Consider the following 13,528-nt stretch of genomic DNA (forward strand, 5'->3'; position numbering starts at 1 on the left):
AAACAGACTTTGTAGCTGGTTCAGCTAAAATCTTCACCAAGACAAGAATCTGCTGGCAGATGAGAGAGCTTTGGAAAACAAGCCCATTCAAAAGCTACAAGTCCAAGTGCTGTGCTAGAAATAACAGACCGCTTCCAAAGATAATGGAAAGCTGGCCAGTTTAAGATAAACGACCAGAACTAAGGTCCAATCTAACCTACAACCTGAAGAAAGACAAAAGCTCTTAAGTGATCTTGGTTTTGTGAAGCTCCTCAAATCTTTTTTTTTTATGTTTTGACACAGCACATGGTAACAGTTTCCCAGCCTGAATCACCAACATGATAAAAGCCCAGCACAGGATGTGGGATATGTTTTGGAGGTGGTTTTCCATTGTGTGTGTGTGAGTAAAAGTGAGAGAGAGAGAAAGAGAGAGAGAGAGAGAGAGAGAGAGCAAGAGGGAAAGAATGAGAGCGAGAAACGTTTGTATGGCATGTTTCCGACAGGACAAGGATCACAACACAAGCAGGAAGTTCTTCCTGTCGGGATGTGGGAGTGTCCTAACAGCTCAAACTCTTCTGTAAAACACGCCAGTCATCAATACAACTGATTATTTTTGTTGTCTCCAAACACAGACAGTGAGCTATAAGACAAATCTGTTCAAATTACAGAAAACAGTTAAAGACACTTGAGTGTTAATCTCCCTTAAATAGAGGATTTTCCAGTTTTCACTGAGTTACATAAGAGTCTCTAAATCCTCTAAATTTGTTTGGATCAGAAGTGCATTTGTCTAGGAAACTGAATTTGATTACTCCGGGAGAGGCTGACGCAGACCAAGGGCAATGGACTGACATCCTATTATAGACAGATAGTCTCCAGGAATCCTGGTAGACCCATTATAGTTAAAAAAAGAAACTAAATTTAGAATTTTATATTTTCACAAAAGGTGTTTAAAAGGTAATTATTCTCTAATTTCACAGCATGTCAATGGCAGCAACGGATGAGTCTTTTGTCACTGCTGAGAAAATAAATAAATGAATAATCAATTACGTTTAAGTATGTCAAAAATGCGAAAAGAAGAGTTGTTCTTCGTTACAGTAATGTGGATGGTAGTCAGGGCAACACTTAACAAGGACAACTTTGTCATGAGGAGTGAGGCTTGTTTGCTTACCCTTGGAGCTACAGATTTGTCACATAATCATGGTAGAATAGAAGCTACATGTGAACAGACACCTAAATCAGAAACCTGTCTAGAGGGAGACTTCGCTTAATCAGACAAAAATCCAAAATTTCTCTCTGATAATGTAACCAAACATACCCAAAAATAGCCCACTGTTAGCAGCTCATCATTTACAGCACATCGGTTTTTTTTTTGATTTATTTTGCAGAACTATAGATGAGATTAGATGTAAAATTAGTTCCTCGTCCCCAGCTACTTCTGTAAATTCTGCAGGGCAATATCCATATGTTGAATCTCAGTTAGTCTCTGTCCTTATACATTTTGAGACTGTCTCTCTTGAAACATTGTCCAAGCAGGTTTTAGTATCTAAACCAACCACCTGCCTCCTCAACCCCTTACCAGCTAAAAAGATTTCTGGCCATTTCTGGGACCTAAAAGCTGAATATTGTCGACTTGTCTCTCATCATGGGCATTGTCCCCACTAACTTTAAGACTGCTGTGGTTAAACCTTTACTTAAAAAAACACACCTTGATCCAGGGTCTCTAAAAAATTACCTACCAGTCTCACCAGCATGACTGTTCAGCTAGGTTTTAATGTCCAACAGCGTTTTAATGCACAGGCTTACCGGGGCTCAAACTCAAGCATATGACCGTGCCAGTAATATGTCAGGACTATATAAAGCGTTCAGTCACAAAATAAGGAACATCAATCAAATGGCCAAATGCGTTCCTTGTGCTGCACATAGTTCTGATTCTGAAGTCCATGCCCAGGCTACCAACGCATTATGTCTGAATTATGGCAACATCCACGACTCGCTTGTTATAACTGCAATGGATGTTAATCAAAACATTAACCACATGCAAAGACTCTCTGGCTCTTTGCAGTGCTTCAGAAGAAATACCATTCCGATTTACAGGAGGGCTTTGTTGAGGAAATAGAGCAGTTCAAAGAATTAAATCAGAAACAAAGAAAATAAAACTGCACAGGCCTTGCTTCAACTGATAAGGAAGATGGACCTGTCATCAGTTTATCCAAACATGCATATAGCATTCAGGATTTACTGTCAGCAAAGCCTCTGGAGAGCGCTCCTTTTCAAAACTTGGACTTGTTAAGAACAGACTGCGCTCTACAATGGGACAAGAAAGACTCAGCCACTTAACAGAAACACTGTTGTTATGACCCCATGGTCATATGAACATTTATATGTATTTGTGTACGTGCTCTAATGTTAGAGCCCTGGACTTTGCCGCTCTAATCAAGGACTATGCCGTGCGTTAAGCCAGGAGGAAGACGTCTTACCTATGGTTGTGTGTGTGTGTGAGAGACTTATATGTAACAAAACTAAACTATGAAATCATATTTTTCATTGACGTAGTAAGTGACGATGACTGTTGTAGACCCTACAATTCACCACTTTTACCTAAATGTCTTATATGCAGGATACTGCTACTGGTAGCAATAGAAGATTGTTGTTAACGACAACAATATAACACTACCGTTACAAAATCAAATACATTTATTGAATCAGAGCACTCATAAGAACGCAGCACTAGCAGAGCGCTAAATATTTTTTGAATTAATGAATGATTCTGTTAAAATCAGCAGAGGAAGGCACGTAGAAACAGCTGTTGCGTAATATGATGCGGCACACACATCCCCTATACATAACAAACAAAACTGTCCGTGGTTCATTTAGTAGAACATTTAGTAATGTGCATTTCAATTATGTTGCATATTGAATTTCATTTTTCTGTATTGGTATTATTTGTTATTGTTTGTCGCGTCAAAATTAATTAGCATCTGCTGTAAGCTATCCAGCCCAATGTAGCTATTATGGCAAATCAATGCCAAAACCAGCGAGAATAGATGAGATCCACGCGCGCAGCCACAAATGCAAAACTCAAATAGCTTTCCAACATATTATTTTTGTGAGCGCTTTCACGGGACTCACGCGCAGAATATCTCTGCTTGCATGAGCAATTTTGTAGCCTGCAAGGAGAAAACCGTGCTTTGAGCGTGCGCAGAAACCGAAGGGGCGTGTAACTGTTATCCCCGAGCGCACAACTATTAGCACTGGTCTCCTGCTCGCAGAACTTTCACCTGCTCGCTCGTGAGTGTTTTTTCTTTTTAACAGTGAGTGGGCGGATCCAGTCATCGTTGTATCCCTAAATATAATTAGTTACATTTGCTATGCTTTGCTATTGTTACTGCGCTTGTGCAACTCTTTAACCGAAATGAGTGCTGTGAAAGCACTCGCAAAAATAATATGCGTGCGTGGCTGTTTGACTTACACACATGCGCTCATCCGCACACGTAGATCTCATTTGTGCTCGTGGCTTTTGCCATTGATTTGAGTCATACGTAGCTCCCCCGTCACAATTCTCTAGTGCGTGTGTGTAAGCGTGCATTATGTGTGAATATCGGCCTACAGTGAGCCGGCCTGTACCTTTTGGTGACGCAACTTCTGTATGGTATGCTTCCACTACGGGCTTATAACGATTGTACTGTATGATTTGTATTTACCACAACTGTCATAAAATTAAACTGCAGTCATGAGTGATTGTTGTTGATGCATTATTATATGCAAATTAAGTGTTGCTGTTGTTTGTATTGGATGTGGCAATAGTTGAGTCATGATGGTGCTTGGGGGAGTGGAGGAGGGCCTTAAAAAACGTTGTAGCCCCGGGGCCCATGGTACATCTCATGTTTCTTTTCATGATTCAGTTAAGCAAATATGTAATAAAACCCTTTAAAATAAGTCATGGGGAGTAATATTACATGGGATTGAAAGAAAGATGAATTTGGCCAATATGTTAAATAGAATGATTGTCAAGTGTTTGACAGGCTAATTGTTGGCTACTGCTCGTAGTCAATGCTTGAGCTAGTCCCTACTGGTTGTCTAATGGTACCATATGTCCTCTTGGCTGGAGTGAGTGCTTGTTCCTAAAAAGAGCAGGACTGGAAAGGGGGAGCAAAGCAATAACTGACTTATGAGGCCATTGCCAATTCATTAGCAATTTAGTGAGCACAAGAAAGAAAGGTGATCTATTATGATCATTTGGCTTAATTTGAGCCAAGTTGTGAAAATTAGCTTTTGACCTCAACAATTATTTAGAATGACATAACTCCATGAACTACACTAATGATGTGGCAATGGCCCAGTATATATAATGAATATGGTGACTGCCTAGTCATCTGCCCATCATCAATGCTGACCTCTGGATATCCATCAGGGGGTTGAGCACCTTAATAGTCCTCTGTCCGTCAGTCTGCATTACTGAAAATGTCTAATGACTGCTCTCTCAGGCATGAGGCTCTTTATGCTGGGTATTATGCCTGTCAGCCACAGGTAACGGCAATAGTAAGTTAAACTTCAAACATCAAGAGACATAGTTGTGTCAAAGGTAATAAAAAGAGCAGAGCAAACATTCACTTTATGCCATGGGCACTCCAACTACATGGGTGTTTGGTTGGCTGCAATCTGTCTCCAAGACGTGTTTAGCAACACAGGCATGCTGCTTAGCAACATCAGGGAAATACCAACACAGGAAAGAAACACGATACAAGAGTAAGAAAAACTAATGTCTTAAAAGGTTTCTTATAATGTCAAAATGCAAACAACTGTTAAACTTAGTTATATCTCCACATTTGGAATTGCTCCTCGCCTTACAAAAGCAGACCAAATTTAACAAGCTCAGGTTTCTCTACAAGATTTAATCTGGAAAACATCCATTGACAATGGACTGTGCTGAGCAGCTGGAAGCCAGACCAATCAGCAAACTGAGAGAAGAGGTTAAGATGATGAAGAGAACAAGCAGAGCTTTATTTGGAGTTTTTAGAGAGCACTGACACATTGCCTCTAAACTACTGAACCTTGCAAAGAATTACTTTGGCGTTGTAGATATACAGTTAATTGGAGCATGAGTGCTTGGCCTATTTCTCACCTGAAATGTAAATATTGGCACGCTATTGAAATGGGGAAATTTGTCATTTCCAAACAACCACCATGGCTTTCCATGGTGGTAAAACCCAGTGGTAACCTATCAAGTCATGTGCAGTACAGTTTCATGACAATGCAGCTAAGGAGTGTACTTTTAAAATTATCAGTTTGTTGGTCAAAGGCGGACCCAATCATCTATACAGCCATTGTTATTGATGACACACCTAAATGAATGCTATTAAAACAGAACGAGCAGTGAACTATCCTGTTGGTCTTGGCTCTGTTAATTTGCAGCAGAAGAGTAAATTGTTTTATGTAGGAGAACTTTATAAGATGTGCTGTTTTATCACCACAATAGTGTGCTTAGCCTTGACAAAACAATCACTGCATTCTTGAGGTCAGTCTGGGCCTGCACAAAGATCCCCAGTCACACTATCCTTTAGCTCTACAAACAGAAGGAAATGTTCAATATCATATGTTACTGTTGTAACAATCAACCACTTTGAAGGCAAAAAATCAAGACTAGTTCTGTCCCCAATATGCCCAAAATGATAGCTTAATGTGACCTATGATACAGTCACAGAAAAAAGGCTTCAATTATTCCTGGGCTTTATCACCAAAACTGACAGTTTGCATTTGAAACCTTTATGAAGACAGGGTTTGGCTATATCAGTGTACACGCTGCAGGTCAGAGCAGACTGGGTGGGGTTGCAGTTGACTATGCAACACTGGGTCTTGGTGAGTAAGCCTTGTTGTGTGGTGGTGGTGTATCTTGACGATCCTTTTCGGAAAGAAATCACCATTTCATGTCACTGGATGCTCACCGTGGTTAGCAGCCATTCCAACTGATACATGTGGTAAGACAGAAAAGAAAAAAAATAACATTAGGGTTCAGTGTTGCAGGGCAATCATTTATTTTTATACAATTGGGGAATTTCCCATATGTCAATCCCTACATTTATGTCAGGGGCATTTCACCTGCACATAAACCAATTAGTGTACAGCTCAAATCCTGGACTAGGTCTCAAACCAGACTCAAGCAGAAATGCTGATAACTTCAGACTCAACACAAACATGGAATAATTTTTAACACTCAGGACTCAATCACCTCAGACTGTATCGCTACACATGACATGACAAGACTTGTGTTGAGCCTCCCAGGCAGAACTTCCTCCAAGGTTCACTGGAAAAGATAGATCTTAACCCCGCCATTGGCAAATGCCAAACCAAAAACTCCAAAAACCTTTTATGAACCTCTAATGTAAGAACATCATTATCCCTCACCCGCACCTGATGAGCTGAGCCTGAAACAAGTAAGCCTAAAAAGAGACCAGGGAAAGCAGAAAATGACGGTGGATGCTTGTGTGGCATGCTTATAGTGATTGTGCACAAATTTATTATTGTTAATGGAAACAATTTAGTTTCCAGTAATGGGAAAAACTGCGTAAAAACTTTGATGTATGATGGACCCACTGACAAGCGTAGCCATTAGGGATGATATCGATTAATCAACATCGATTAATTGGTCATTAAGAATTTGATCAAATACGTGAAATTTAATCGATCTACAATCAAATAAAGATCTGTAATATTTACAATAGGGCTGAGGCGATACACTTATCTTCCGATTCGATACTATCACAATACTTGGGTGCAGTTTTGATATATATTGTGATTTTTAAGTATTGCGATTCGATAATGCGATTCATGCTTTTACTTTGGAAAATATCTAAATTAATACAGTAAAAATGCACGTATTTAGTAAGAGATGTCCTGAAGTCAAATATATCAGTCATTGTCAGGCATTATTCATTTTTTTCCAGCTACCCAAAAATCCGCGATACATAGGTGAATCAATTTTTTTCCCACTTCTAATAAACAATGTGTATTTACATTGTAGATATCTGTAGAAGGGTGTAATTTCAAAGCATGTTTCAATGACTCACATTCACATGTGTTAAGAGGCAGGATTTAAAGAGCAGCACACAGGAACCAGAGGGACAGGGTTATTCTGCTCTAAACTAGCAAAGGCCTTATCCAAACGGCCAACTTCCTGTTATACTTCTGTGGCTACCAAAGAAAGACCAGGAACTAATAATGAACAGTCATTCTCAACACAAAGGAAATATAGAACAACTACTAGAAGATCATGTGGAGCGCACAGTAATGATTAAGTTCAAATGAATAAAAACTGAATGATAAAGTGACATCATATCTGTCAAAATTACAAAAAACAAATACATAAAAATACAGAGACCTCCAAATAACTGCAGGAGCCAAACGGAAGAGTCAACAGGGAATTCTGTAAATCAATTATTTAACATTCAGCTTTTATGACCCAACCCCTTTTCCAAATATTTAACGTCATAATGATCACGGCTGACATTTGCGTGCAACAATGTCAGCAGGGGCTGAGTTGAGGCAGTAAAAGGCTGGCACCAGTCTGACAGCCTCGGACATGTGGCAGAGAGAGAGAGAGAAAGAGATAGAGACACACCTTGGGGGAATGCAATGCTACTCAATGACACTCTCCTGAGATTTACAGCTCACTGATCCAGCCCTAATTCAAGCAAAAAGACCGCAAGTGTCTGTTGGGCAAATCAGATGAAAGGAGAGCTATGTACCTTATTGCCTCCTGAGCCAGCAGAGCTGACCCTGATGTGCAGAGACAAAAGGAGGACCCTACAGCCTGAGGAAATGACCAACAGGAAATGGGACCAGTGTGACACACTTTTTAGCATCCTTCTCTACATTCCTCAACTCCATTTACATCTGACAATTCTACTGAGGAAATGTGGGTCTTATGAAAAATTGAGTGCTACTTCACTTTCATTGGTTATTCTGACCATACTAAGATTACAAACACAAATTATGTGGTTGGGCTTCTCCTTCGTAATAACACTAAATGGTAGTCTTGTCATGTGTCAGTACTACCAAATAATAATAATAATAAACAATTGAATGAACCAACTACCAACCACGAACGAACACAATTAGAATATGGTATGGAAAGGAAAGTGATAATGTCCGAATTAAGGCCCTTCGTGCTCACCGTTGAGCTCACTGTGTAAGGCCATGGAGGGTCTTCCTCGCAACTCTACCTCAAAGTCACAGTACAGACTGCTGCCCTCCAATAAAAACCAAGTGGAAATGCTTTTGCTCTGACATAAGACTGCAAAACAGCTACAAAGAGGAAACGAGTAAAAAAAGGAGAGCCCAGTGAGGGCTCATGCTTGGTCAATGTGCCAGAATGTATTACTGGAAGAACAAACACCTTTTATGTCACTATATCCAAGATGCATCTCAGTAACTGCACATAAGATCAATGAAGCACAATGAACATCAATGACGGGCTGTCGCGATAACCGCAATATTGAAATACAGCGCAATGGAAAAGCCAACCGCAGGGGATTGCAAGCAACTGCCACAACCGCTATGTTTGCGTTTTTTCTTTTTTTTCCATCAGGCCTGACCCTTCTTGTTTTAAACTTCAATGCATGTGTATTGAATGTTAAATAAATTCATAATGAAAACAAGTGTGTCTACCAAAGTATTTTTTGAATTCTTTGCAATTGGAGCTCCAAACATTTACACCATGCGGCAGCAGCGGGATGAGGCGCTGTGCGTCTATTCTATGCTGCATGTTTGGCATTTTTTTCTCGTTGCTGAGAGTTGAAAAGTGTTCAACTTTGTCTTTGGGTAAAACGCTGCATACAAAGAGTCACTTTTTACCCAACTGTCCAATCACAGTGGAGTAGGGGCGGGACAAATAGGCTATCACAAAGACCAACCGTCACATCCCACATGTACAACTGCTGAACTACAACAACAACGGAGGAGAAATTAATAGACTGGCGGGTCCCGTCCTCTCTCCCTACGTGCTTTGCCTTCCCTGCGACCAGAGCAAGGACCAGTGTAAGTACTCTACCTTGTGCAGACATTTTTATTTCTGCGGATATTCTGTATCGTAGCAACCAGACGCAACCAAAGTGTCTCGGCTGAAAAAAACAAACAAAACGCTGCAGTATTTTATTTGTTTTAAACTGTGTCATCTTTGTGAAACAATATACCTAATAATGGCCTAACAAAAAGCTTATTTATACTGTATAGGCTAGCACTAAAATAAATTACGTAATTTGCACAAAAAAAAAAAAGGCGCTAGTACTGCATATCGTTCTGCTGAACCAATCATCAATACCATGTGGGAAATTCCTTCACCGTGACAGCCCTACCATCAGGAAACTCTAAATTTCTTCTCTTACTTTGTGCTACTGAGTCATCAGAGGTCCCTACAACTGGGACATCTACTTTTTGGAAAGTGACTGTGTATAGATTTTGGAGCATGTACATAGACATAAAGATTATGGCACGTCCTCAGTGACAGGAGATATTTAATGCTGCCCATCCCTGCCATATTCAGTTATGTTCACATATACCAATTAAAGCATGGGGCCACCCCATTCTGTCAACAGCTATTTGTACTCCAACTGGTTTCTCATTGACCGGGCTCAAAGAGAACATTATTACATATTATTGCCCCACCCTGACAACAGCACAGCAAGACACAGCAATGGTAAATACATTGTTGGTTTACAGAGATGTCAGAGGACAAACTTGGGCTTCAGCTCCAGGAGAAATACCTGGAACTTGGATGAGATTTACTAAACTGCTTACCTACAACACTTGGACATTAAAATCCCCGCTACGGCAGATAACCAGCCTAACCAGGATTAAAACTCACTGCCTATTATGTCTCCGTGAATCCCAAAGATAATGGATAATTCTGGACAATGAGGGAACTATGCTTGTCAAAGCAAACTGTATAGACAGCCTTTATATCTTTTCACCACCTTGTTTTTGGGGTGCAAAACAGTCCTTGATACGCTGTCTTTCATAGTGCGCTTGGTGAATGAGATGTGACATAACATGAAAATCCCAGCTACAAATCAGGATGAGCTGATGTTGGAGAGGGAGGGGCAGCAGAATTAGAGCAGAATTTGGACAAAGCCTAAACAGTCTCCTCAACAGTTATTTTAGAAAACTACTGTATATTAGTGTACTTCTGTATATACATTCAGGAAAATATCTGCATTACTATTCCATAAGCTTTTTTCATCAAGCATACCAAGTATAAGTATTTCTGAGATGGCTTGTCCTGAGGTTGTTACCCTGAAGGGGTTTCTCACAACAGATTGAGCTTCACATGACAGGAAAAACCCACTAGTCCTCCCGCAGCCTTAAGGTGAAGCCAGAGACATCGACACTTCCAACCAGAAATTAAGTGAAAAGCAAAAAAGAGGCTGTAAGAACCTTAGTAACTGACAAAACCACTGATTTACAAAATAACCGTTTGACTAATTGATTGTTTCAGCACTAGAAAATATAAAAACATAGCCTAGTGGCTGCTGCATGTGCAATAACATTTTAAACTAACCACAATATGCATCTTTTGATTGCAAAGCAGAAGTGTACTCCTGTGTCTGTCTGTTGTTCATTTGTCAAGTTCATCACAACCCTACATTTGTCTCATCCTGAGCCATTTATGAGTTAAGCTGAGGCCACTGGCATGCATAACGCCCAATGCGGATACATGCAATCAGCAAATAAAACAAGGGCTCAACCATGTTTCGCAACAGGTCTTATCTGCTACATGTTTAGTTTTGCAATTCCTTTGTTTGTTGGGGCTTTTCATCATTGTTGTTATTGCCGACTTCCTGGTTATGTGGCTGCTAGCGCCATCTTGGTAGCCATAATCCAGGTCACTGCAGGGCAGGCCATGCATATAAGGTACATCCCTCCAACACATGGTAGGCTGGAGTGTATACACATTCTACAGTATTGGTATTTTATTGTCAGAAAGTTTCATATTGTAACTTCAGAGACTAACCGCCAGTAATGGTCACTTTTCTTTCCCACACTTTGCTACCCATGCCACCCCTCGCCGCCACTACAAACACATCAGTGATGTCGCCTCAGTGCTCCCCATACACTGGCTGCCTTTTGCCTTTTGTCACCAAGACCGCATGAGACGCCACCTAAATCCCCTTCCTGTAACCAAGGCCACGGACCACCATTGTGATCAGATTCCAGCTACATTCCAGTGCTTTTTGCAACAATGAGATAAGGTGCTGTTTTTTCTACCTCTCTCCCACCCCAAGTGACCATGCAGTCTGTGCTCTGCTCAATTTAAATACTACTGGAACACAATACATTACGCACCAGTGTTTCAAGGAATGTTATTGTATTCTTTTATACTTTATAGGAAACAAGATATGCAGACACAAGAGCAATGTGGCTTAAAGTCCAACTCAATGCTAGGTAACACATAGACAGAACCGATAACCAGGTCCAATCATATTCCTCTAACTAGGTAAAGGTTATGTACATGTATCAATAGCACGTCAGACATTTACAGATTTAAACACCAGAGGTCAAATGATGAGGTTTTGCCTACTTCCTCATTCCAAAAAGGAGAACCAGACTCCTTAGATTTCAGACATAGGAAACATAAATGTCAGTTCATGTCTGTATGTTTAGTGTGATGCTGACCATACTACTACTAAATTGAACCTAATTTCCAGCTCTCTATCAATTTCTGTGCTGCAAGACTTAAAAGACTAACTCCTAAACTTCTTATCCTACTTAAAAGGGAAAGTTTAAAAGAGACCACATTAAAATCCTATAAAATTACTCACAAGCGGAAAAGCTCTACTTTCATGAGTTTCATTCATCTACAGCAACACAACCTGAACACATACAGTACTCTGCCTAGGTTTTCACTTCACCTTTCCTATCTGGTGATCAACATAACAGACACCACAAGAGGACAAATGCAAAAACAAAACTGCCTATTGTTCAATTTTTAAAAAGTCTACTCTCTCTTTAAACTCTTTAAAAAGTCAAATATAACAGCTTTGAGAGTTCATAGCATGTCCCTTCCTCTTCCTGATCAACAACTTCCCCCTCCCCCCAATGAGCAATGCAAAAACCACTGCTCCATTTCAACAGATGTTCTCAGCTGTGGTGGGAATGACCAATGGAAGAAATGGTATTAGTCTGTGTGCATCTGCTGGAATTGCTAAGCTACAAAGCATTACAAAGCTGAAAGAGGTTTGTCAAAACAGGAGCGGGCATCTAAAATTCATCTTTGATTTGAAATTCCAAGCAAACTTATTCCCAAAAACCCTATAAGATAAGATATTCCTTTAATAGTCCCACAGTGGGGAAATTTGCAACATAACATAGATAAAAGAAGGGGGGAAATCATAGTTTAACCCGTCTGTAAAACAAACACACACAGACATCTAACAAGCCAAAATAGAAAACTATTTAGATTTATACAGTATATTTAACATACTTAATTGTAGATTAATAAATGAGAGTATGGGCTCGTATTCTTAAACTATTTTAGTTCATCCACTGTCTGTGGGCTGTGTGTTTGTTTTTTACTGTGTGTAAGCAATTAGCATGTGATCCTCTTCATCCGCAGGCTGGTCCAAACAAACAAACACACTAATATGCTTAGCAGGTGGTTGGATAATGATGTTTCCTTTCTTCCCACCTGTACTCAGAAATAAATGCCGGACATCTTGTCTGGAAAAAACTAATCTGTAGCACAGGAAACCCATAGTGTAAATCAAAAAATCTGTTAAATTTTCAAGTTGTGGCGTGTCATCCTGAGGGTTTCTGGCAGAAAGTCCTTTTGAAAGTGTGGACTGAGATAACATCTTGCACAGACAGGACTGGACACAAACTGAGGTATGTCAGACATGTTGAAGAATGCACTCTTTGAGTCCAACGGAGATGAAGATGCCAAACTGTTGACCAAATATTCAGCTCGTTTGCACATGATTATTGATTATTCCAGCAGACTGATGTGAGAACTAACTGCAACAGGAGAGATATCAAACTGCTGCTGAGCTTTCTATCTAATGTACACATTCCTTAGTTCACAAAACGAAGCCCAAGCCTGAACCGCTACTTCTTAACTATTTCAGTACAATAATGAACAATGGCTTCAGATGGCCAACAGGGAACAGCTGAACTTAGCCAGACCTCCATCAACATTGATTAAATAAATGTAATGGATATGTTGGATACAAAAATGTTAAACATGCTCTGGTGAATTCACCACAACCCACATCAGCACTCCTTGCTGCAGTTGATAGGAACCAACACTCCCTCACATCTTACGCTTATTTCCCTCTGCTTCCTGACCCACTTCCTCTCTCCGCTCTGCTATAGGAAGGCAGGCTACGCACTTCTAGAGACCTTGTACTGCAGCACAACCAGCAGAGGTTGATGCGTCTGGAATGGTGAACAAGCCCAAACACAGCTGTAGTACTGCTGACTGTCGACCCTGGGGTTGCTCTGTCAGCCTTCACCTGCTCTGAATCCCACAGCGAGTCGCGGCGAGGGAAACTCCTGCAAC

General features: G+C 40.3%; 1 protein-coding gene across 2 annotated transcripts in view; it reads right to left on the reverse strand.

Annotated features, from left to right (window-relative positions):
- The window catches only part of coro1ca (coronin, actin binding protein, 1Ca), a 38,105-nt gene that overhangs the window by 22,029 nt on the left and 2,548 nt on the right, over window positions 1–13,528 (reverse strand). Inside the window, exon 2 of one of the 2 annotated variants that reach the window (XM_037778727.1) lies at window positions 5,922–5,942. The exons of the other annotated variant lie outside the window; for it this stretch is intronic. Within the exon in view, the coding sequence (XP_037634655.1) occupies window positions 5,922–5,937 (16 nt within the window). The 5' untranslated portion in view covers window positions 5,938–5,942. The remainder of the gene's footprint in view (window positions 1–5,921; window positions 5,943–13,528) is intronic. 2 annotated transcript variants of the gene reach the window in all.

Source organism: Sebastes umbrosus, chromosome 8, assembly GCF_015220745.1.
Source record: "Sebastes umbrosus isolate fSebUmb1 chromosome 8, fSebUmb1.pri, whole genome shotgun sequence".
In the NCBI taxonomy this organism is placed as follows: domain Eukaryota; kingdom Metazoa; phylum Chordata; class Actinopteri; order Perciformes; family Sebastidae; genus Sebastes; species Sebastes umbrosus.